Source organism: Scyliorhinus canicula, chromosome 1 (assembly GCF_902713615.1).
Source record: "Scyliorhinus canicula chromosome 1, sScyCan1.1, whole genome shotgun sequence".
Lineage (NCBI taxonomy): Eukaryota > Metazoa > Chordata > Chondrichthyes > Carcharhiniformes > Scyliorhinidae > Scyliorhinus > Scyliorhinus canicula.
In genome coordinates this window covers 186601616-186622948 of record NC_052146.1, presented here as the reverse complement: position 1 = coordinate 186622948, position 21333 = coordinate 186601616, and the positions used below count along the sequence as shown (strand labels likewise).

General features: G+C 44.6%; 1 protein-coding gene across 2 annotated transcripts in view; it reads right to left on the bottom strand.

The window, feature by feature from the left end:
* abhd12 (abhydrolase domain containing 12, lysophospholipase) overlaps positions 1 to 21333 on the bottom strand; it is a 138600-nt gene that overhangs the window by 70387 nt on the left and 46880 nt on the right. For both annotated transcript variants that reach the window (XM_038804684.1, XM_038804694.1), the window contains exons 5-6: positions 20799 to 20829; positions 7859 to 7904 (exon numbers count right to left, since the gene is read on the bottom strand). In XM_038804684.1, the coding sequence (XP_038660612.1) occupies positions 7859 to 7904; positions 20799 to 20829 (77 nt within the window). The remainder of the gene's footprint in view (positions 1 to 7858; positions 7905 to 20798; positions 20830 to 21333) is intronic.

The window sequence follows — 21333 nt, the reverse complement described above, 5'->3', positions numbered from 1 at the left end:
CTCTGAACCTTTTAGGTTTCAATAAGATCACCTCTCATTCTTCTAAACTCCAATAGATAGACTCCAACCGTCCTTCATTAGATAAAGCTCACATCCCACCATGTAATCTTATCTTGCGTAGTAACCTTTGATGAGGTACCTCATTAATTGCCTTCTGGAAATCCAAGTACACCACCTCAACAGGTTCCCCTTTATCCACCTTGCTTGTTACTTATTCAAAAAACCCAAATGAATAAAACACAATTTCCCCTTCACAAAACTATACCAACTCTGCCTGATCAAATGATGATTTTCTAAGCAACCCACTATAACCTCCTCAATAATGGATCCCAGCACGTTCCCAATGACAGATGTTAGGCCAGCTTCCTGCTTTCTGTTTCTCTCCTTTCTCGAATAAAATGTTATCTTAGCTATTTTCTAACCCACTGGGACACTTACAGAATCTAAGGAATTTTGGAAGATTATAACCAATGCAACTACTGCCTCTGCCGACCCTAAGATGCCAGCCACCTGGTCCTGGGGATTTGTCAGCTTCAGGTCTAATAGTTTTCCCAGCAACCTTTTCCTAGTGATGGGGATTGTTTTGAGTTCCTTCCTCCTGTTCACCTCTTGATTTTCAAGTATCTTTGGGAAGTTTTCCAAGTCTTCCACTGTGATGAGTGACACAATTTCTGTTCATTTCCTTGTTTTCAATCATCAATTCCCCAGACCCACTCTCTAGAGGACCAACTCTAGCTTTGTTACTCTTTTCCTATTTATATACTAGCTGAGACTCTTACTATTTGTTTTTATATTATTAGCTAAATGTCTCACATACTCAACTTTCTCCCTTTATGTTTTTTTAAAGTTATTCTTTGCTGTTTCATAAAATCTGACCAACCACTACCCTTTGCAGATTTGTACAGTGTTTATTTCAATTTGATACTACCCTCAACTTCCTTGTTCAGCTACAGATAATGTATCCTTCTTAAATAGTCTTATTTTCTCACTGGGATAAATCTTTGCTGAGTCATTAAATATCTTATTAAAAAAGTCTGCCACTTCATCTCTATTGTCCTACCTTTTCACCTAGTTTCCCAATTCAATTTAGCTAGATCCGATTTCAAATCCTTATGATTTCCTTTGTCCAGGTTGAAAACACGAGCCTTAGATTCACACTTCTCCTCTTCAAACTGAATGTGAAACTCTACCATGTTCTGATCTCGGCCACCAAGAGGCTTGTTTACCACAATGGTATTTATTAATCCTGTATCGTTGCTCATTACTAGGTCCAAAATAGCCTGCTACCTGATTTGCCCAATCTACATGTGGATAAGTCACCATGATTATTATGGTACCTTTCTTGCACGCCCCATTTTCCTTCCTGTATATTCTGTCCTGTGTAACTACTATTAAGGAGCCCATGAACCATAAAAAACACTCCCACAAATGATCTCTTACCGTTTCTATTTCTTATCTCTACCCACATCGATTCTACAGCTAGCGCTTCTGAGCCAAGGTCATTACTCACTACTGTCCTTAATATCAGAGCTAACCCACCACCTTTTCTTAGCTTCCCAGCATTTCAAAATGTTAAATATCCTTCAATTTTCAGGCCCCAGTTTTAGTCAACCTATAAGTGTGTCTCTGTATTAACTATCAGGTCATACATATTTATTTGTATCTGTGCTCACAATTCATCCATTTTGTTACGAATGGTGCTTGTTTCGGATACAGAGTCTTCATCTCTCTCTTTCTACCATTTTTGCAATCTCTGGTCTTGCTGTCCCTTCTGCTACAAACCTATTCGGCATGTCCGCATTGACTCTTAGCAATTTTTGTAGATGCACCATAGAAAGCATCCTATCTGGCTGCATCACAGCCTAGTCTGGCAACTGCTCGGCCCAAGACTGTAAGAAACTACAGAGTCGTGAACGCAGCCCAGTCCGTCATGTGAAACCGCCTCCCACAGGGGCTTTTCACAGTAACTTCATTTGAAGCCTACTTGTGACAATAAGCGATTTTCATTTAATTTTCATGTTCACCCATTGACTCCCATCTACACCTCCCGCTGCCTTGGGGAAAGCGGGCAACATAATCAAAGACTCCTTCTACCCGGGTTATTCTCTCTTCCAAACTCTTCCATCAGGCAGGAGATAAAAGTCTGAGAACACGCACCAACAGGTTCAAAAACAACTTCTTCCCCGGGCTGTTACCAGACTCCTAAATTACCCTCTTACGGACTGAGCTGATCTGTTCACACATCTTTTCTACTGAGCGCTACCCTCCATATGTTTCACCCAAGGCTGCTGTCTATGTATTTACATTGTGTATTTGTTGTGATAACTCAGTGCCTATTATTGATCATTCAATTTAGTGTGTTGGAAATAAATAGGCGCCTGAATAAATTATCTAATTTAAAAGATTGATTTTCATTCATAACACACTGAAAAATGCCGAGGACTGGAATGTTTTGCGCATCCTGTATGAACGTTGGTATCTCGCTAATTGTATAACCTTTGTCCCAACAATACATTTCTTTTTTTTTTTTTTAATTTAGATTACCCAATTATTTTTTCTATTAAGGGGCAATTTAGCATGGCCAATCCACCTACTCTGCACATTTTTGGGTTGTGGGGGCGAAACCCACGCAGACACGGGGAGAATGTGCAAACTCCACACGGACAGTGACCCAGAGCCGGGATCGAACCTGGGACCTCAGCGCCGTGAGGCGGTTGTGCTAACCACTAGGCCACCGTGCTGCCCTAACAATACATTTCTTAAGAGCCACTCTGGGAAAACATCAAGCAGTCCCAAATTATGGCCTGTTGTTACTCTTGGACCTACATGTGCTTCAAATTAAATTCACACTACCACAGATCATTTAACCAACCTGCACATCAAAAGGGAGACTCAGCTCATCAATTTGGACATGTTCCCAGATGGAATAGGCAAATGCTCCTGTCCACTTTGTCCCTATTAACAAGCACGCAACCTGCAGTTCTTTAGTTTCTCAACAAACTAAATATCATTTGATTCTCTTTGTCCAAAGTCCTCCACTGAAAATTGTAGCTCAGAAAATGTCATTTGTACAGTTGCCCTGATAGAAAAGCTGGTAACAGAAAAGATGGTGTGCACCTGACCACTTAGTCACATGGGCAGTGTGACATACATTAGATTCATAAACTGTTCTACCTTATTTGCCACGATGACATTAATTGTGGGGAAATTATACCCCAGTAGTAGAAAGGGGATGAGGGATGGGCCCGAAAGTGTGGAGAGGGTGGGCCAGAAAGATTGCGTGCAATATGACGAGTGGCCGCTGTTCATGGAATTGTGCTCCACCATATCTTTATGGTTTTAGAAGCAGTGGGAGGAGTTGGCGTGAAAAATAATTTTTAAAAGATACAAAGACTTGTATTTATACAGTGACTTGCACTACTACTGGACATCGCTAATTAAGTACTTTATGAAGTGCAGTCACTGTTGTTATGGAGGCAAAGTGGCAGCTCAGCAAACTCCCACAAACAACAATGTGATGCGGTGATGACCAAAATATCTGCTGTGTGTGATGTTGATAGAGGGATAAATATTGTCCAGTACACTGGGATAATTCTCCAACTCCTCTTCAAAAATAGTGCCATGGGATCTTTTACATTCACCCAAGCAGGGAAATAAGGCCCTGCTTTAATCCCTCACCTGAAAGTTAGCACTGGAGTTCTGTTAGCCTTGGTTTTTGTGCTCAACCCCTGGAGTGAGACCTGAACCAGAACCTTGTGATTCAGAGGTGACCATGCAACCAAACAAGCCATACCTATAAATAGCAGATAGAAAAAAGGCCAAATTTAGCTGGCGATGAACCAGATTTCCACGGTCTCAAGATCTCCTTTCTGAGTGTCTCCCCCCTTGTACTAATCAGTATATTCACACTACAGGAATCATTTTAATTTTCTTTCATCGTCAAACTACAAGGGGAAAGAAAATCAGGCATTGTATGAATCAGAAGGTTGATTAGTTATCACCTGTTTTTCACCGGGTGTTGCAAGTTAAAATTATCCAGAGAAAAGCATCTGTATCATTTGGAGACTATTTGTTTGAATTACAGAACGACTGCAATCCCTCACTTGGTGAGGGATTGCAATCTCTATCACAAAGAGTGGCTGGGTAGCAACACTACTGACCGAGCTGACGGAGGAGTCCTGAAGGAAATACCTGTCAGACTGAGCTTGAGGCAAGTGGTGAGAGTGCCAATAGAAGAACAAAATGTACTTGATCTCGCCCTCACCAATTCTATCTATCACCGATGACTCTGTCCATGACACTGTTGGTAGGAATGATAACCACAGTCTTTGTGGAGACATAGTTCCATCTTCACACTGGGGATACCATCCATCACACTGTGCGGCATTCTCACCATTCATAGAACATAGAACAGTACAGCACAGAACAGGCCGTTCGGCCCTCGATGTTGTGCCGAGCCATGATCACCCTACTCAAACCCACGTATCCACCCTATACCCCCAACAACCTGGGACCCTGGAGCTATGAAGCATTTATGCTAACCACCATGCTACCGTGCTGCCCACGGTATGGAACAAAATGGGACAGATTCAGATCCGATCTAAGCAGCTCAAAACTGGGCATCCTTGAGGCACTGTGGGGTAGGAGGAGCAGGAAAATCTTATTCCACCACAATCTGCAACCTCCTAACACAACATACCCCTCACTCTACCATTACCATCAAGCTACGGGACCAAGTCTGGCTTAATAAGGAGTGTAAGAAAGCATGCCAAGAGCAACACTCATATATAAACATAAAAATTAGATACCAACCCAGCGATGTTACAACACAGGACTATAAACATGCTATACAATGGAAGGGCCAAACGGCCTCCTCCTAATCCTATTTGCTAAGAAGTTCGAAAGTAATAACTTTAAAATTGTTTTTTTTAATTTAAAAAAATAAATAAATTTAGATTACCCAATTAATTTTTTCCAATTAAGGGGCAATTTAGCGTGTTCAATCCACCTACCTTGCACATTTTGGGTTGTGGGGGCGAAATCCACGCAAACACGGGGAGAATGTGCAAACTCCACACGGACAGTGACCCAGAGCCGGGATCAAACCTGGGACCTCAGCGCCGCAGACTGCAGTGCTAACCCACTGAACCACCGTGCTGCCCTAACTTTAAAATTGTTATGGTTCTTGACCAGACTCCCAAGTTATTGGTGGGACCCTGATCAGGGCCAATATGTTTTGTTTAAATGGACAAAGTTTGAGATTTAAGACATCTACTTACAGAATAAAGCCACAAGATTCCATGAGTTTTGAAAAAAACAAAAATAAACATTACTGTACACAGTCAGAATGATTAAACAATTTATGATATTTATCTTATGCTCTAGCATTCAGGGCAAGTATGTCGTACATGTGAACTAACAGGCAAACTGTGGTTGGACAAGTTACACAATAAATGACAGATGTGACCAAAACCGTTTCCATGGATTTCTCAACAAGCCATCCAGATGAAAAAATGTTAGTCACACTGAGTAAATGAAATTCACTGAAGCTCCAACCCTCTCACAAGGGTTTTCAATCTTCTTCACCTTCCAGGATCCCACCTTGGAATTCTCTCCAAAGGTTGTTCCAACTCGATTCAATGACAGCCCATCGTGCAGGGTTTCAATTCCGCGTGCCGAGATCCCATTCCCCCTGGGTCCCCACGTACACTCGAGCATCAACTTACAAACATAATCTCAACTATTCAGCTGCACCAAGCAGAACACCACTGCTCCAAAGAGAAACCTTTGCCCCAATAGCCCGCACAGGGTTTCTTCTGAGCCCTCTTCAATTGCCAGGGCTTCTCCCGAACCCACTTTACTTAAAGTCTGCTCTCTGAGGCTCTTTTCTAATTGAAACCTGGTTTTCTGATCCTCTCCTGAACTGGGACCTGTTTCTGTTTCCTGTTTGTGTCCCTTACTTAGCACTTCCTCTCCGTGTCCCTCTCTCTGAGACACTTAACTCTGGTGTTACACACCCAGTCACCTGGTCTGGGTTTACATATCCTTCTTTTGCCTCGCTGCATCGTTCTGCTAGGCTGTCCTGGGCCCAAAGAACGTGAAGACGTTGAACAGCACAAACGCAGCCTGCTCCGGGCTTGCGCATGCCCAGGTGGTCCGAAGACAGTCAGGACTTCCCGAGTTCTGTTTCCAACAGGCAGGTAAGAATGAGCTTCGTAACTAAACAAAGTTACGCCATGCAGCCAAACACAAAATTAACAATTTGTGTCCAAAAGTGCACGTACAAATTCGTGCCTTAATTGCCAAAAATGAGTCACCATTTCTTTAAAGAAAGCATCAACAATAAGCAGCTAATCAACATGTCAGCAAAATCACAAAAGCCCCACCTTTAAATCCTTTTAATTAATATTACACACTAATCACACCAGGTGAAATTTGTTTTGTACCCTTACAAGAGGGAATTTCAGTTCTTAAGTCCTGGATTGGTACAATTACCAATCATAGGCAAAGGCAGTGGGGGCAAAAAAAAAAACAGGATTGGAGGAAGACAGAGAGAGAGTCGATTGAGAGGTCAACGGCAGGGCAGGGCACGGCCATGGCGATATTTGAACAAGAGGATGACAAAACGTCATCCAGACTCAAAACGTTAGCTCCCTTCACTCTCCACAGATGCTGTCAGACCGGCTGCGATTGTCCAGCATTTTCTGTTTTTGTTTTAGTACAGTATTCCAATTGCAAAATACTCACATTCCTCTCCTCCTTCAATTGAGGCCCTACGAGTAGCTTTAAAGATATTCTGTGAAGTACTTTAATTTAGCTTTAGTCCAACGATGTGCAGGTTAGGTGGATTGGCCATGCTAAATTGCCCTTGGGTGTCCAAAAAGGTTAGGTGGGGTTACTGGGAGAGGGTGCAGGTGTGAGCTTAAGTAGGGTGTTCTTTCCTAGGGATAGTGCAGACTCGATGGGACGAATGGCCTCCTTCAGCACTGTAAATTCTGTGATTCTATGACCGAGAAATTTCAATTCATTAACAGAGTACAATACAGCCCTATTAACATTGCGAATACTCAAACGACCGTTACAACTCCTCACAGATGAAAACTGACCAGCAATTCTTGTGGGACCTGTGAAGTTACAGTCTTACAGTCCCCCATCAAGAATGCATGTGGCCTGGCCCCAAGTCCCAGTCAATGCTATCCTACTGCTAGCAATACAGTTCAGCAACAGTGACCAAAAGCGATTAACTTTACAATTGAATCTCCTTTTTGCTGAAGGGGAGTCATATCCTTAACAACAAAGCCAAGATAAAGAAATTCAGCTCCATATCATGTCATTCAGTAGTGTGGTGTGGTTGTCACCATAAAAGAAAAGACCTTCATGGAGGGCAAATATAAAATAGGTTTAAATGGAAAAATACTGAAATTAGGAGAAAATTGTGAAATAAGCACATTTGCTTGTATTCTCTAGAATAAGAAACTTTTGGTCATGAGCAGGTTCCAAATCAAACAGACATTGCATGCAAACACTGCTCCATCAAGATCATGAGACATGTACGGAAGCTGCAGACAGTAGTGATTCAAGCTTAATTATATTGCCAGTTCTGCTTATCCAGTAGATTCTGTGCAGTTATGTAATTCTGGCTATTCTTGCATCTTTGTGCAGCATTGCTTTTAAATGGCATTGATTTTGAATCTTTAACACTGCCCATGCTATTTATTTTTGTCCCACCCATTACTAGTAGACATTAACACGCCCATGTACAATCATTCGTCAGATCTGTATTAACAGATATGCAAGTAAACACACTTTTGAAAATCTTTTTAAATCTAGAGTTACAGATTTAGAATTACCTACTCACCCCTATAATCGAATGCGACTACATGGTAGCCTTGTGAGCTCAGCACCTATAAATGGGGAGAAAAAAAGCCAAGAGTATAGAGATGGAAGGTCAATAAGTTCAGCATTTGAATCATAACCTGCTTAATTAATAAATATGTTGCATTCAGGGAAAATGTAACGATAGAATCTCCCCTGGGTTTTAACAGTATACATGTGAACAACATAGTATTTCTCAAAATGAAAACGCCTAAGTACATCCAGGACTTCAAACTGTTCAAATATGGGGGCACAAGAAAATGTATGGGGTCTTAATTGTGGTAAGGGTAGTTCATTCTCCAAATAGATTTATTGGCATCAAGCCATCACACAAAGAAAAGCTTGAATATTGTCCTCTGCATATTCATAGAATTTACAGTGCAGAAGGAGGCCATTCAGCCCATCGAGTCTGCACTGGCCCTTGGAAAGAGCACCCTACTTAAGCCCACGCCTCCACCCTATCCCCATAACACGACCTAACCTTTTGGACACTAAGGGGCAATTTAGCAAGGCCAATACACCTAACCTGCACATCGTTGGCCTATGGGATGAAACCGGAGCACCCGGGAGGAAATCCACGCAGACACAGGGAGAAAGTGCAAATTATATTTATTCCCAATTAAGGGGCGTGGCCAATCCACCTACCCTGCACTTCTTTTTGGATTGTGTGGGTGAGATCCACGGAGACACAGGGAGAATGTTCAAACTCCAAGCGGACAATGACCCGGGTCCGGGATCGAACCTGGACCCTCGGTGTCGTAAGGCAGCAGTGCTAAACACTGTGCCACCGTGCTGTCCTTCAGGAACATTAAAGTTGCAGCTTCACACTGATTTGCATGTATATTTTATGACTCCGATATGAAATGCAGAGAAATCAGAGGTGAGGGGACAAGATAAACTAGACTTCAGTAATGTGGGATTGCATATATTAAACCTAATGTCATTCCTCATTTGCCAATCCACATATGTTAGGATAATGCTTTTACAGTGTAAACAAACTGCCAGCCCAATTTTGTTCTCACTGGCAGCCCATGCTCAAAGGAAGAATATTGAAATAATGACCAGGTCAAATATTTCACTGACATTTGATGAGGGATGAATATTGGCTGGGGAAACCAGGGAGAACTCCCGTAATTTTAAAATGGTCCCATGTGATTTTCTTTTACTTCAATTTTGCTGAATTTCAGTGTCAGTGAATACAGATCAGCAGCAGGACGAAAATTATAGAATAGTTACGACAACAACACATCAGGCCCGTCTGCACCAGGTCTGCAGAAGTAATTCAGCCAGTCCCGCTCCCTCATCTTTTCCCCTTAACCCTGCAAACATTATCTTCAATTGTTTATCCAAGTCCCCTTTAAAAACAATTGGATCTGTCTCCACCACACGCTCGGGCAGTGCAGTCCAGATCCTAACCATTTGCTGCCTTTGGTTCTTTAGCCCATCATCTCAAAATGGTTTCTTCTGGTTCTTGATCATAGTGCCAAAGGGACGTTCCTGTCCAGCTACTCACTTCCAGCAAACCAGAGGGGCTTTGAGGCTTTCTTTGCTGAGAAAATGGCTTAAAAATCTGGTCTTATAGAAAAAGCGGTTGTACATGTGGGTGGACTGATCTTAGGATATGGCTGCATTGTTACACGGGGGAGATATTAGGAATTTGGGACCAGAAATTAGACCAAAGATGTAGCAGGCAATTTAGGGTTGAAACAGACAGAGGAGGAGGAAAGCCTGTTAGCACAGAGTCAGAGGGTTATGCCCACAACTGATTGAGTTAATTGTCCTAGTCAGACTTAAACTCATTAGTGGGAATACACAGGATGCTCCAGATCCATTGTCATTTGGGACACTCCTGCCTGACCAGCCATTAGCCCATTCCAGAGTATGATGAACACTTTGTCTGTCAATGGGAAGTTAGTTGCATAACAACAGCATGGCTCTGGTCTTTTGTAGAAAGGGGAGTGGACCATTAAACACCCAAGATAACAATGAAGTCTGGAAAATCCAAAGAACTTTTGTTTTGAGGGGCTGGGAAGAGCTTAGAGAGAGCGAGCAAGAGCTGAGAGAGCGAGAGCGAGCAAGAGCTGAGAGAGCGCCAAGAGAGCAAGCACCGAGGGAGCGAGGGGGAACTGAGGGAGCGAGGGGGAACTGAGGGAGCTGAGGAAGCGAGAGAGAGCAGAGGGAGCTGAGGAAGCGAGAGAGAGCAGAGGGAGCTGAGGAAGCGAGAGAGAGCAGAGGGAGCTGAGGAAGCGAGAGAGAGCAGAGGGAGCTGAGGAAGCGAGAGAGAGCAGAGGGAGCTGAGGGGGCGAGAGAGAGCAGAGGGAGCGAGAGAGAGCAGAGGGGGCGAGAGAGAGCTGAGGGGGCGAGAGAGAGCTGAGGGGGCGAGAGAGAGCTGAGGGGGGCGAGAGAGAGCTGAGGGGGCGAGAGAGAGCTGAGGGGGCGAGAGAGAGCTGAGGGGGCGAGAGAGAGCTGAGGGGGCGAGAGAGAGCTGAGGGGGCGAGAGAGAGCTGAGGGGGCGAGAGAGAGCTGAGGGGCGGAGAGACTGAGGGGGCGAGAGAGAGCTGAGGGGGCGAGAGAGAGCTGAGGGGGCGAGAGAGAGCTGAGGGGGCGAGAGAGAGCTGAGGGGGCGAGAGAGAGCTGAGGGGGCGAGAGAGAGCTGAGGGGGCGAGAGAGAGCTGAGGGGCGAGAGAGAGCTGAGGGGGCGAGAGAGAGCTGAGGGGGCGAGAGAGAGCTGAGGGGGGGCGAGAGAGAGCTGAGGGGGCGAGGAGAGAGGCTGAGGGGGCGAGAGAGAGCTGAGGGGGCGAGAGAGAGCTGAGGGGGCGAGAGAGAGCTGAGGGGGCGAGAGAGAGCTGAGGGGGCGAGAGAGAGCTGAGGGGGCGAGAGAGAGCTGAGGGGGCGAGAGAGAGCTGAGGGGGCGAGAGAGAGCTGAGGGGGGCGAGAGCAGAGGGGGGCGAGAGAGAGGCTGAGGGGGCGAGAGAGAGCTGAGGGGGCGAGAGAGAGCTGAGGGGGAGAGAGAGCTGAGGGGGCGAGAGAGTGCTGAGGGGGGCGAGAGAGAGCTGAGGGGGCGAGAGAGAGCTGAGGGGGCGAGAGAGCTGAGGGGGGCGAGAGGGAGTTGAGGGGGCGAGAGAGAGCTGAGGGGGCGAGAGAGAGCTGAGGGGGCGAGAGAGAGCTGAGGGGGGCGAGAGAGAGCTGAGGGGCGAGAGAGAGCTGAGGGGGCGAGAGAGAGCTGAGGGGGCGAGAGAGAGCTGAGGGGGCGAGAGAGAGCTGAGGGGGCGAGAGAGAGCTGAGGGGCGAGAGAGAGCGGAGGGGGGGGCGAGAGAGAGCTGAGGGGGCGAGAGAGAGCTGAGGGGGCGAGAGAGAGCTGAGGGGTGTCGAGAGAGAGCTGAGGGGGCGAGAGAGAGCTGAGGGGTGCGAGAGAGGAGCTGAGGGGGCGAGAGAGAGCTGGAGGGGGCAGAGAGAGAGCTGAGGGGGCGAGAGAGAGCTGAAGGGGGGCGAGAGAGAGCTGAGGGGGGCGAGAGAGAGCTGAGGGGGCGAGAGAGAGCTGAGGGGGGCAGAGAGAGACTGAGGGGCGAGAGAGAGCTGAGGGGGCGAGAGAGAGCTGAGGGGGCGATGAGAGAGCTGAGGTGGCGAGAGAGAGCTGATGGGGCGAGAGAGAGCTGAGGGGGCGAGAGAGAGCTGAGGGGGCGAGAGAGAACTGAGGGGGCGAGAGAGAACTGAGGGGGCGAGAGAGAGCTGAGGGAGTGAGAGAGAGCTGAGGAAGCGAGAGGGAACTGAGAGAGCTGCGAGAACGCAAGAGCGAGCAAGAGAAATAATATTGTTTCGAAGAGGTGGAGGAGAAGGCTTTGGAAATCGACCAAGAGACGTAATGAAAGTTGCCACCGAGTCAAGCTTTGGTAGAGGTTTTGAACGAACGTCCTGAAAAGAAGAAAAAAAACTGGTTTGGAAATGCAAGTATTGCCTTTGTCTGCCTGTGTCAATGGCATGAGAGCTGCATGTTCTGTTTAATAGGAATTAATGTGTTTACGGTCAAGAATTACATGTAATCTATGGTTAGGTTCAAGTTTAAAAAAGTTTAAAACATTGTTCTTTTCTTTTGTTCTAATAACGTTTGTGTACAAAATAACCATGCCCTATTTCTTATATGATCACTCCTGGAACAAAACAATCTGTTCTGCATCCTCTTTAAAACTAAAGATAGTTATGGTTAGCCACTGTTGAGCTGACCAGGCGGTCAGTAACGACAAACACAGGTATTATTGGGCAACTGAGAGAGAGTCTAGTCAGGACCAAATGTCTTTTTGGTGCATATTATGTACAGGGAGAGATGTTTTTCCATTGTTAACCATTAAGCTTGAAAATCTGATATCATGCAATCAGACATTTGGGGAAAGCTAAAAGAGATATCTTTGATAGAAACAGCCCAGACTTGTATTAAACGCTCAATATTTTGCTTCCCTCTGCTAAGTTAGAAGATATGCTGTCAGACATCAGCCGGAACTTTCCTGTTGACAACAGCGGGACCGGAAGATCCGGCCATTGGCCAGTGGCGGGCTTCCTCGGTCGCGCGGTAAATCCCGCCCATTACGTGTAAACTTGAGTAGCACTGTAATCCCAAACCAGTGGAGATTGCAGAAAGCCATCAGATTGGAACAAGGAATCAGTTGCCTGGTGAGGACATTGGGAGAGTTTATCAAGGCCTTGAAAAAGCTATCCATTAATTGTCATTTTGGAGAATTTCAAGACCGCGTTGCAGAAGAGGTGCGCGTGTGCAGTTTGAAGAATGCATGCATTTGCAGTCAGTTACTGGCATTTCCATAGTTAACTTTCAACTGAGCTTGCCAAGCTGCATTGACCATAGACATGGCGGAGCGTGCCTCGAGAGAAATTAAGAATTAACAACCGCCAGTCATCTGATGTAAATAAGCTGCAGTTGAGTAAGGAGAAGACCCCCATCAAAGGCAGTTAATAATAGCAGTGGTACTACAAAGTACTGTTGCCAGTGTTTAGGCCAACATTAGGCACAGAATTTCCCATTTCCAAAGGCTGAGCGCTAAGGCTGCTAAGGTCATCTTACCAAGGCATGTCTGAAGATGGTAAACGGAGAAAACACCGGCTGGTGGAAATGACTACGGTTGTTGAACATCATCAGATTGTTGAGAGGTTAGTTAAGATCCATACAATCCAAAGCACAAGGATGTCTAGTGGAATTTTGAAAAGCATTATGGTCTGAGTAGTGTTGGATGGAGCTCCAGTGAACATGGGCATACCAGTTAATGTGATTGGTGAATTGTTGTATCTGGAATAGCTGAGTCAATATCAGCTGGGGAAATGGAGCTTAGAATTACAGTGTCAGTTTCAGTCACGTACAACGAGCAATGTATATATTTTCCCACCATTGTGAAACCAGCCTTGTTAGGAAGTAACTGGTTTGCAGCTCTTCAATTAAATTGGAACAAGCCTTTTTTGTGTCAAAGTGAAATTCACATTGCAACACAACATGATCGAAAAGCATCCTCGGGGGTTTAGTTAAACTGGCAAGCCAATTCAAGAATACAAGGCTAACGTACGAGTTCAGTTCAACTGCACTGTCCTACCCTGTGGTCTAATGGAGAAAGTAGAGCAAGAGCTGGAAAGATTTGAGTCTGGGAACATGGTCTCTAATGTGGAACAAAGTAATTGGACTATTACCATAGTAGTACCAAAGTCAGATGGTAGAACAATAATACATGATTGTAAGGTCACCGTAAATCAGACACTGGAATACTGTGTGGGTTTCCTCCGGGTGCTCCGGTTTCCTCCCGCAGTCCAAAGATGTGCAGATTAGGTGGATTGGCCCTGATAGATTGCCCTTAGTATCCAAAAAGGTTGGGTGGGGTTACTGGATTAAGGGGATAGGGTGGAAATGTGGGTTTAAATGGGGTACTTTTTTCAAGGGCTGATGCAAACTCGATGGGCCGAATGGCCTCCTTCTGCACTGTGAATTCTATGATTCTATAACCACCGAATATTTTGCCAAACATAGAGGATTTGTTCACTATGTTGTTAGTGAGGCCAGATTTTTTCAAAGTTAGATCTGCTAAATGCCTATCTGCTGCTTGTGTTAGCTTATGACTTTAAGTTCCATTACACTGTAAAGACACATGGGTCTAGGTCAGTTTTATGGACTGCCATTTGGTGTACCTTCAGCCCCTGGAACTTTCCAAGGGATGATGAACCAAACTTTTCAAGGAATTCAGGGAATAGGTGTACCACTTGGATGACATACTTATTTCCCACTCCCAACAGGCAGACTCATGGTAACAGACTGAAAACAGTGTTCCAATGTTTGGCAAAACATGGAGTTCAAGCAAAGGCACACAAATGAGAAATGTGTCAAAATTCTGTAGACTATTTGTGGCAGACAAAGGCGGGTTACATCCAACCAACAGGAAGGTAAAGAAAAAAGAAATGCACCGCACACCTTCAAAATATCTCTAGAGCTATGCATTTTTGGACCGAGTGAATTACTGCAGTAAATTCATACCAAATTTGGCAACCCAACTACATCCATTTAATGAACTACGGGCGGCACGGTGGAACAGTGGTTAGCGCTGCTGTCTCACAGCACCAGGATAATGAATGGCTTGGATAGGATGGACGTAGGGAAGTTGTTTCCATTAGCAGGGGAGACTAGGACGCGGGGGCACAGCCTTAGAATAAAAGGGAGTCACTTTAGAACAGAGATGAGGAGAAATTTCTTCAGCCAGAGAGTGGTAGGTCTGTGGAATTCATTGCCACAGAGGGCGGTGGAGGCCGGGACGTTGAGTGTCTTTAAGACAGAAATTGATAAATTCTTGATTTCTCGAGGAATTAAGGGCTATGGGGAGAGAGCGGGTAAATGGAGTTGAAATCAACCATGATTGAATGGTGGAGTGGACTCGATGGGCCGAATGGCCTTACTTCCGCTCCTATGTCTTATGGTCTTATGGGACCCAGGTTCAATTCAGGCCTTGGGTGACTGTCTGTGTGGAGTCTGCACGTTCTCTCCTGGTCTGCTTGGATTTCCTCTCATGTACAGTTTAGGTGGATTGGCTATGCTAAAATTGCCCCTTAGTGACCAAAGAAGTATAGGTTAGGTGCAGTTATGGGGATAGGGCAGGCGAGTGGACATAAGTAGTATGCTCTTTCAGAGGGTCGGTGCAGACACGATGGGCCAAATGGCCTCCTTCTGCACTGTCGTGTTTCAATGACTCTAACACTTGAGGAAGGGTGTTCCATGGATTTGGACAAAGGAGTGTGATAAAGCATTCAAAATGTGTAAAGGGCAATTAATTGATGGTAAATGTTTGTCCATTACCATGTATCCAAAAAGGTTAAGCTAGCTTGTGATGCCTCTTCATGTGGCGTAAGTGCTATGATCTCATGTGTTGGATAATGATATGAGGAGACCAACTGAGTTTGCCTCACACAGCAAAATTAGGCTCAGATGGAAATGTTAAGCATTGGCTTTGATTTGGAATAAGATTTCATAGATCTTTGTACAGTTGTGGTTTTACAATAAAATCTGTTGATTAGCCACTGGTGGCTCTTTTGAATCCAAAGTCTCCAGTACCCACTTGAGCTGCAGTCCGAATTTTGTCTGCTTCTCGGTATGACAATCGGAAGATCATTGTGATGTCCTACATTGGTAAGGCAAATCGGAGGAGCTCGGATGTTAAGGGCATGCAACTATATCATAAATGGGTGGCCAGCACAGATACTGGATTGAAAAATCATTTTGTGTGTGTAAGAATGAGTTGTCAGTTGATAAAGGTCATGTCATGTTGTGTGAAGAGCCAGAATTGCAATTCCTAAAAGGTAGAGTAAGAAGTCACTGTGTGGAACACTGAGGAATGAGTTTGACAAAGAATGGAATAAGAAGCTATCTTTGCTGGCCAGTATTAGATAAGGATGCAGAAGAAACGGTCTCTGTAGAAAAGAAGACTGCATCGGTACCCTTACAACCATGGAAATAGTCAGCTAGGATGTGGCTGCATGCAGATTTTGCAAACTTTGAAGTGCAACAGATATTAATTGTGGTAATAGACATTCAAGGTGGGTTGAGGCGTTTCCGATGAATCAAACAGCAAGTAGCAAAACTCTATTTTGCATAGTTTGTTTGCTGCTTACGAGTTTCCCAGAGGAACGCGTGTCTGACAACAGATTTCAGTTTTGTTCAGAATTGTTCATAAAATTAATGAGAACGAACAGAATAAAACACAAGAGTTCCACCGTATCACCGTGCTTCAAATGGAGCAGCAGTACACAGCACGTATTATTGAGTATGCTCTTGTTAAAAAATAATGCTCGACAGAAATTGGAAGAATGTCAGTTGTCATTGAATCTCAAACTGGCAAATATTTTGTTCTTATTTAATCACAAAACACCTCACACTACTCACTAGAATGGCCTTTTCAGTGCTGAAGCCACGTTTGGCACAGTCAGAACCAGAAAGGAAATGATGATAGGGGTAGGGTAGGGTAGGCCTTTGTTGGAGTAACTATTGGTACTCTACATGTATCCGGCTATCCAATTCATCAGACTTGCTTAATTCTTCCTAAATCCCTTCTTCTTTAAGTTAAAACTTAACCTTTTCCAAATACGAGAGGACCACATATTTTCATTACTGTTCTTGGGAGCCATTTTAACTACTTAAGATGATATTTCATCTTTACCTTCTGGTTTAATGTCAGACTTTTTTTCTCACCCTATGCCTATCATTTATTTTAATGAATATGTTTATTAAAGTTTGCATTTTTACACTGTACAGGAGATAGATGAAACGGTTGTATTTACAATTCACACGCTGTTCCTTTTCGACACCCATTCAAAAGCATTCATATCCTTCATAAAGCATGGTGCCCAGTATTGGGCACATTACACCAGTTGAGGCCAAACCAGTATTCTGGAAAGATTCGTTAAAACTTCGATTTATAATAATAATAAATAAATGTTATGGTCACAATTAGGCTTACATTAACACTGCAATGAAGTTACTGTGAAAAACCCTGAGACGCCACATTCCAGCACCTGTTCGGGTGAGAGAGAGAATTGAGAATGTCCAAATTACCTAACAGCACGTCTTTCGGGATGTGTGGGAGGAAACTGGAGCACCCGGAGAACACTCACAGAGACACGGGGAGAATGTGCAGACTCCACATAGTGACCCAAGCCGGGAATCGAACCTGGGACCCTGGAGCTATGAAGAAACAGTGCTAACCACTATGCTACCAAAGCACATGCTGTCTTTTGCCCACTTCCTCAACTGGACTTTCCACCTTCAATGTGACGTATATTCATTAGTTTGTTCCTCTTACAAAAATGCACCACTTCACATTTCTCTGCCACATGACTGCCCATTTCATCAGCCTCTGTCAATGTCCTCTTGAAGTCTCCTCATAGCTCAGAATACTTCCCAAGATTTACATCATCTGCACATTTTGAAATTATGCCCAACACACCCAAGTCATAAATATACATCAAGAAATAAAGTGGTCCTGTTATTGATCCCTGGGAAACACCACGGTATAACTTGCGCCAGTTCAAGACACAACCAACCATTTACCACTATTCTGTTTCCTGCCACTCAGCCAAGTTTGCATCCATGCCACTACTGTCCCATTTATTCCACAGGATTCAAATTTGCTAAGTTATTTCTTGGGGTGTGAGCCAGAATTTTTGCCCACCTCTCACTGCCTTTGAGAAGATGGTGGTGAGCCAAATTGCTTTTTTATTTAAAAAAAAGTATTTTTATTAAGGTTTTGCAGACTTTTTCATAATAAAACAGTAGTAACCATAATAATAAAACAAACTAGAGTGAACATTAACATAGAGCAAAAAGAGAATATACAATAACAATTAAATAAACATTACCCCATGCGACCCAATCTTCCCACACGATCCCAATGAATCACTCACCCCTCCCCCACCCACGGATTGCTGCTGCTGACATTTTAATTTTAATTTTCTCCGAGAAAGTCGACGAACGGTTGCCACCTCCGAGAGAACCCTAGCATAGACCCTCTTACGGCAAACTTTATTTTCTCGAGGCTGAGAAACCCAGCCATGTCGGTAACCCAAGTCTCTACACTCGGGGGCTTCGAGCCCCTCCACATTAATAAAATCCATCTCCGGGTACCAGGGAGGCAAAGGCCAAGATGTCGGCCTCTTTCACCCCCTGAACTCCTGGGTCTTCTGACACTCCAAAGATCACTATCTCTGGATTCGGCACCACCCATGTGTTAAGCACCTTGGATATTGCCCTTGCGAACCCTTGCCAGAACACTCTAAGCTCCGTGCATGCCCAAAACACGAGGACATGGTTTGCAGGGCTGCCCTTGCACCTCATACAACTGTCTTCTACCCCAAAAAACTTGCTCATTCTCGCTGCTGTCATGTGTACCTGGTGGACCACCTTAAATTGAATTAGACTGAGTCTGGCACATGATGAGGAGGAATTAACCCTGCCCAGGACCTCTGCCCACAGACCCGCAACCAACTCCTCACCTACCTCCTCCTCCCACTTGCCCTCGAGTTCCTCCAGCAGGGTTTCCTCCGCCTCCTGTAGTTCCTGGCAGATATCTGACACCTTCCCCTCCCCCACCCAGGTGCCGGAGACCACCCTGTCCTGTATCCTCAGTGGCGACAGCGTCGGAAAGGCCACTACCTGTTTTTTTCAGGAAGGCTCGTACTTGCAGATATTTCAAGGCGTTTCCTGGTGGCAGATTAAATTTGTCCCCTAGCACTTTCAAACTGGGAAAGCTTCCGTCTATGAACAGATCTCCCATCCTGATGCCTGCCTTCTGCCAGCTCTGGAACCCATCATCCATCCTACCCGGCACAAACCTGTGGTTGTTGCACATCGGGTCCACCTTCTTTTACCTCCTCCACTGTCCCCAGATCCGCAGTGTCACCACCACCACCGGACTTGTGGAGTAATGGCAAAAGAGCCGTTGTCAAAGCTCCCAGACTAGTACCTTTACATGAAGCCGCCTCCAGCTGCTCCAACGCCGCCCCCACCCACTTCCTAATCATAGCTATATTGGCCGCCCAGTAGAAGTTGCGAATGTTCGGCAGCGCCAACTCCCCCGGCCTGCGCTCCAACAGCGATCTCCTTACTCGCGGGGTCTTATTTGCCCACACAAAGCCAGTAATGATCCTACTCACCCACTTAAAAAAGGCCTTAGGGATGAAGATGGGGAGGCACTGAAAGACAAACAAAAATCTGGGGAGGACATTCATTTTCACGGTCTGCACCCTCCCTGCCAGTGACAGCGGGAGCATGTCCCACCTTTTAAAGTCCCCTTCCATTTGCTCCACCAACCGGGTTAGGTTGAGCCTGTGAGCCATATTGTTAAATCATTGCTGTCCATGTTCATCTTTTTTTGAACAAGTGTAACATCTGCAATTCTATAATCCTCTAGCACTACCTCTCTCTCTCTCTAATTAGGATTGGAATATTACAGGCAATTATCTGCAATTTCTGTACTTGCTTCCCTCAGCATCCTGGGATATGGCATGTTGGCACAGTGGTTAGCACTGCTGCTTCACAGCACCAGCGATCCAAGCTTGATTCCGACCTTGAGTGGCTGGCTGTGTGAAGTTTGCACATTCTCCCCATATCTCCGGGTGCTCCGGTTTCCTCCCACAGTCCAAAGAGGTGGTTAGGTTGATTGCCCATGATCAATTGCCTCTATATGTGTCCAAAGGTTAGTTGAGGTTATGGGGTTATAGGGATTGGACCTTGGTAAGATGTTTTACAATGCTCTTTCAGGAGGGTCAGGGCAGGCTAGATGGGCCAAATTGCCTCCTTCTGAACTTAAGGCATTCTATTCTATAAATGCTTCTCGGCTATTTCAAGTGGGTGGAATTATTAGATTTTTTTCCTTTTGTTTTCCTTCTATTACCATGTAAGCCTGGTCTCCTATCATCTCCAATTCCCCTGCCACTGGGTCAAGACCTCGCTCTGCTGGGACAGTGTAGTGGTTGGCGTGCAACAATCACCCGATGTTAAAAGAATCCATACACAGACATGGCATCTTCCACCCCACTCCCACTCAAATAGATTTTGGGACCTGGAACGGCAGGACCCTCATGTACAACCTCAACAGCAACAGACCTGAACGTCGCACCACCATCATAGCCCAGGAACTCCAGCAGCACAACATTGACATCCCTGCCATGAGCGAGACTGGCAGATGATGACCAGTTTTAAGAACAAGGTGGCGGTTATACCTTCTTGTGGAAAGACAAACCAAAAGAAGAACCGCATCTCTACTGGGTCGGCTTCACCGTAAAAAACAAACTGGTCAGACATCTCAACTGCTGAAGGGTGAGCAAACAATTCATGACTCTATGACTCACCCTGGCCCACAAACAGCCCATCACTACCGACATTCCAACCTTGGATGCAACAGATGAGATTCTAATCCAGCCCCGCATCCCAAAGGGAGACAAGCTGATTCTTTCTTTAAAAAGATTAACAGCTCGGGGCTCTGCCAATGCCAACTTTAGTTTGAAAGGGGGACAACAGCAAACATAAAGCTCCACTGAAAAAAATCATTTGAATATTCTTTTTTCTTAAATTTAAGAGTACCCAATTCATTTTTTTTCCAATTAAGGGGCAATTTAGTGTGGCCAATCCACCTAGCTTGCACATCTTTGGGTTGTGGGGGCGAAACCTACCCAAACACCAGGAGAATGTCATTCAAATATTCTAACTGGAAAAATCATCAGGAAAGATGTTAATTCCCATGAGATTTCAATGGAGTTGAACACAAGGATGAACAGAAATAAACATACAGGGTGATCCTTTCTGGTGTTTTTATTTTAAATTGGGGGGTGACATGGATACCACATTAATAATATCCCTCCACCCTCACAACAATTTAGATTTAAATATCTCCTACCTTATATAGCTGGACCCTGTGATCCCCACCTCTGCAGACAAATAAAAAGAGGCAAATTAGGACAAAGTTCAAATAAAAACATTTTCCTGAATGTTTGGATTTCATTCTATTTATTTTACTGGTTTGTCATTTTCAATCGCGATTAAAATTTAAATTGAAATTAGCCACCTTTAGATTTTTAAAACACAAAAAAAAATGCATCATGACTATCATTACCAATAAAATTATTATATAAAAGTCATCATCATTATAATATGTTCTACCAGATTAAATATTTTTCAGGGGGATAATCTTAAAAACTTCCAATACCATCTTACTAAATGAACGATGATTAACAAATGGTACAATCCTACAGAAAAACATATTTTGTACCTTTACCCAGAGATTCATTTTTATGGGAAAACTTAAGTCACCCCTTTAAAATAAATAATTGCCATTCTTACTAAGGTACAGGATGATTCATGCAGACCTCAATTCCAGACAGTAAGTTCATCATTCAAATCACAGGGTTTAAAAAAATATATATATCTTATAT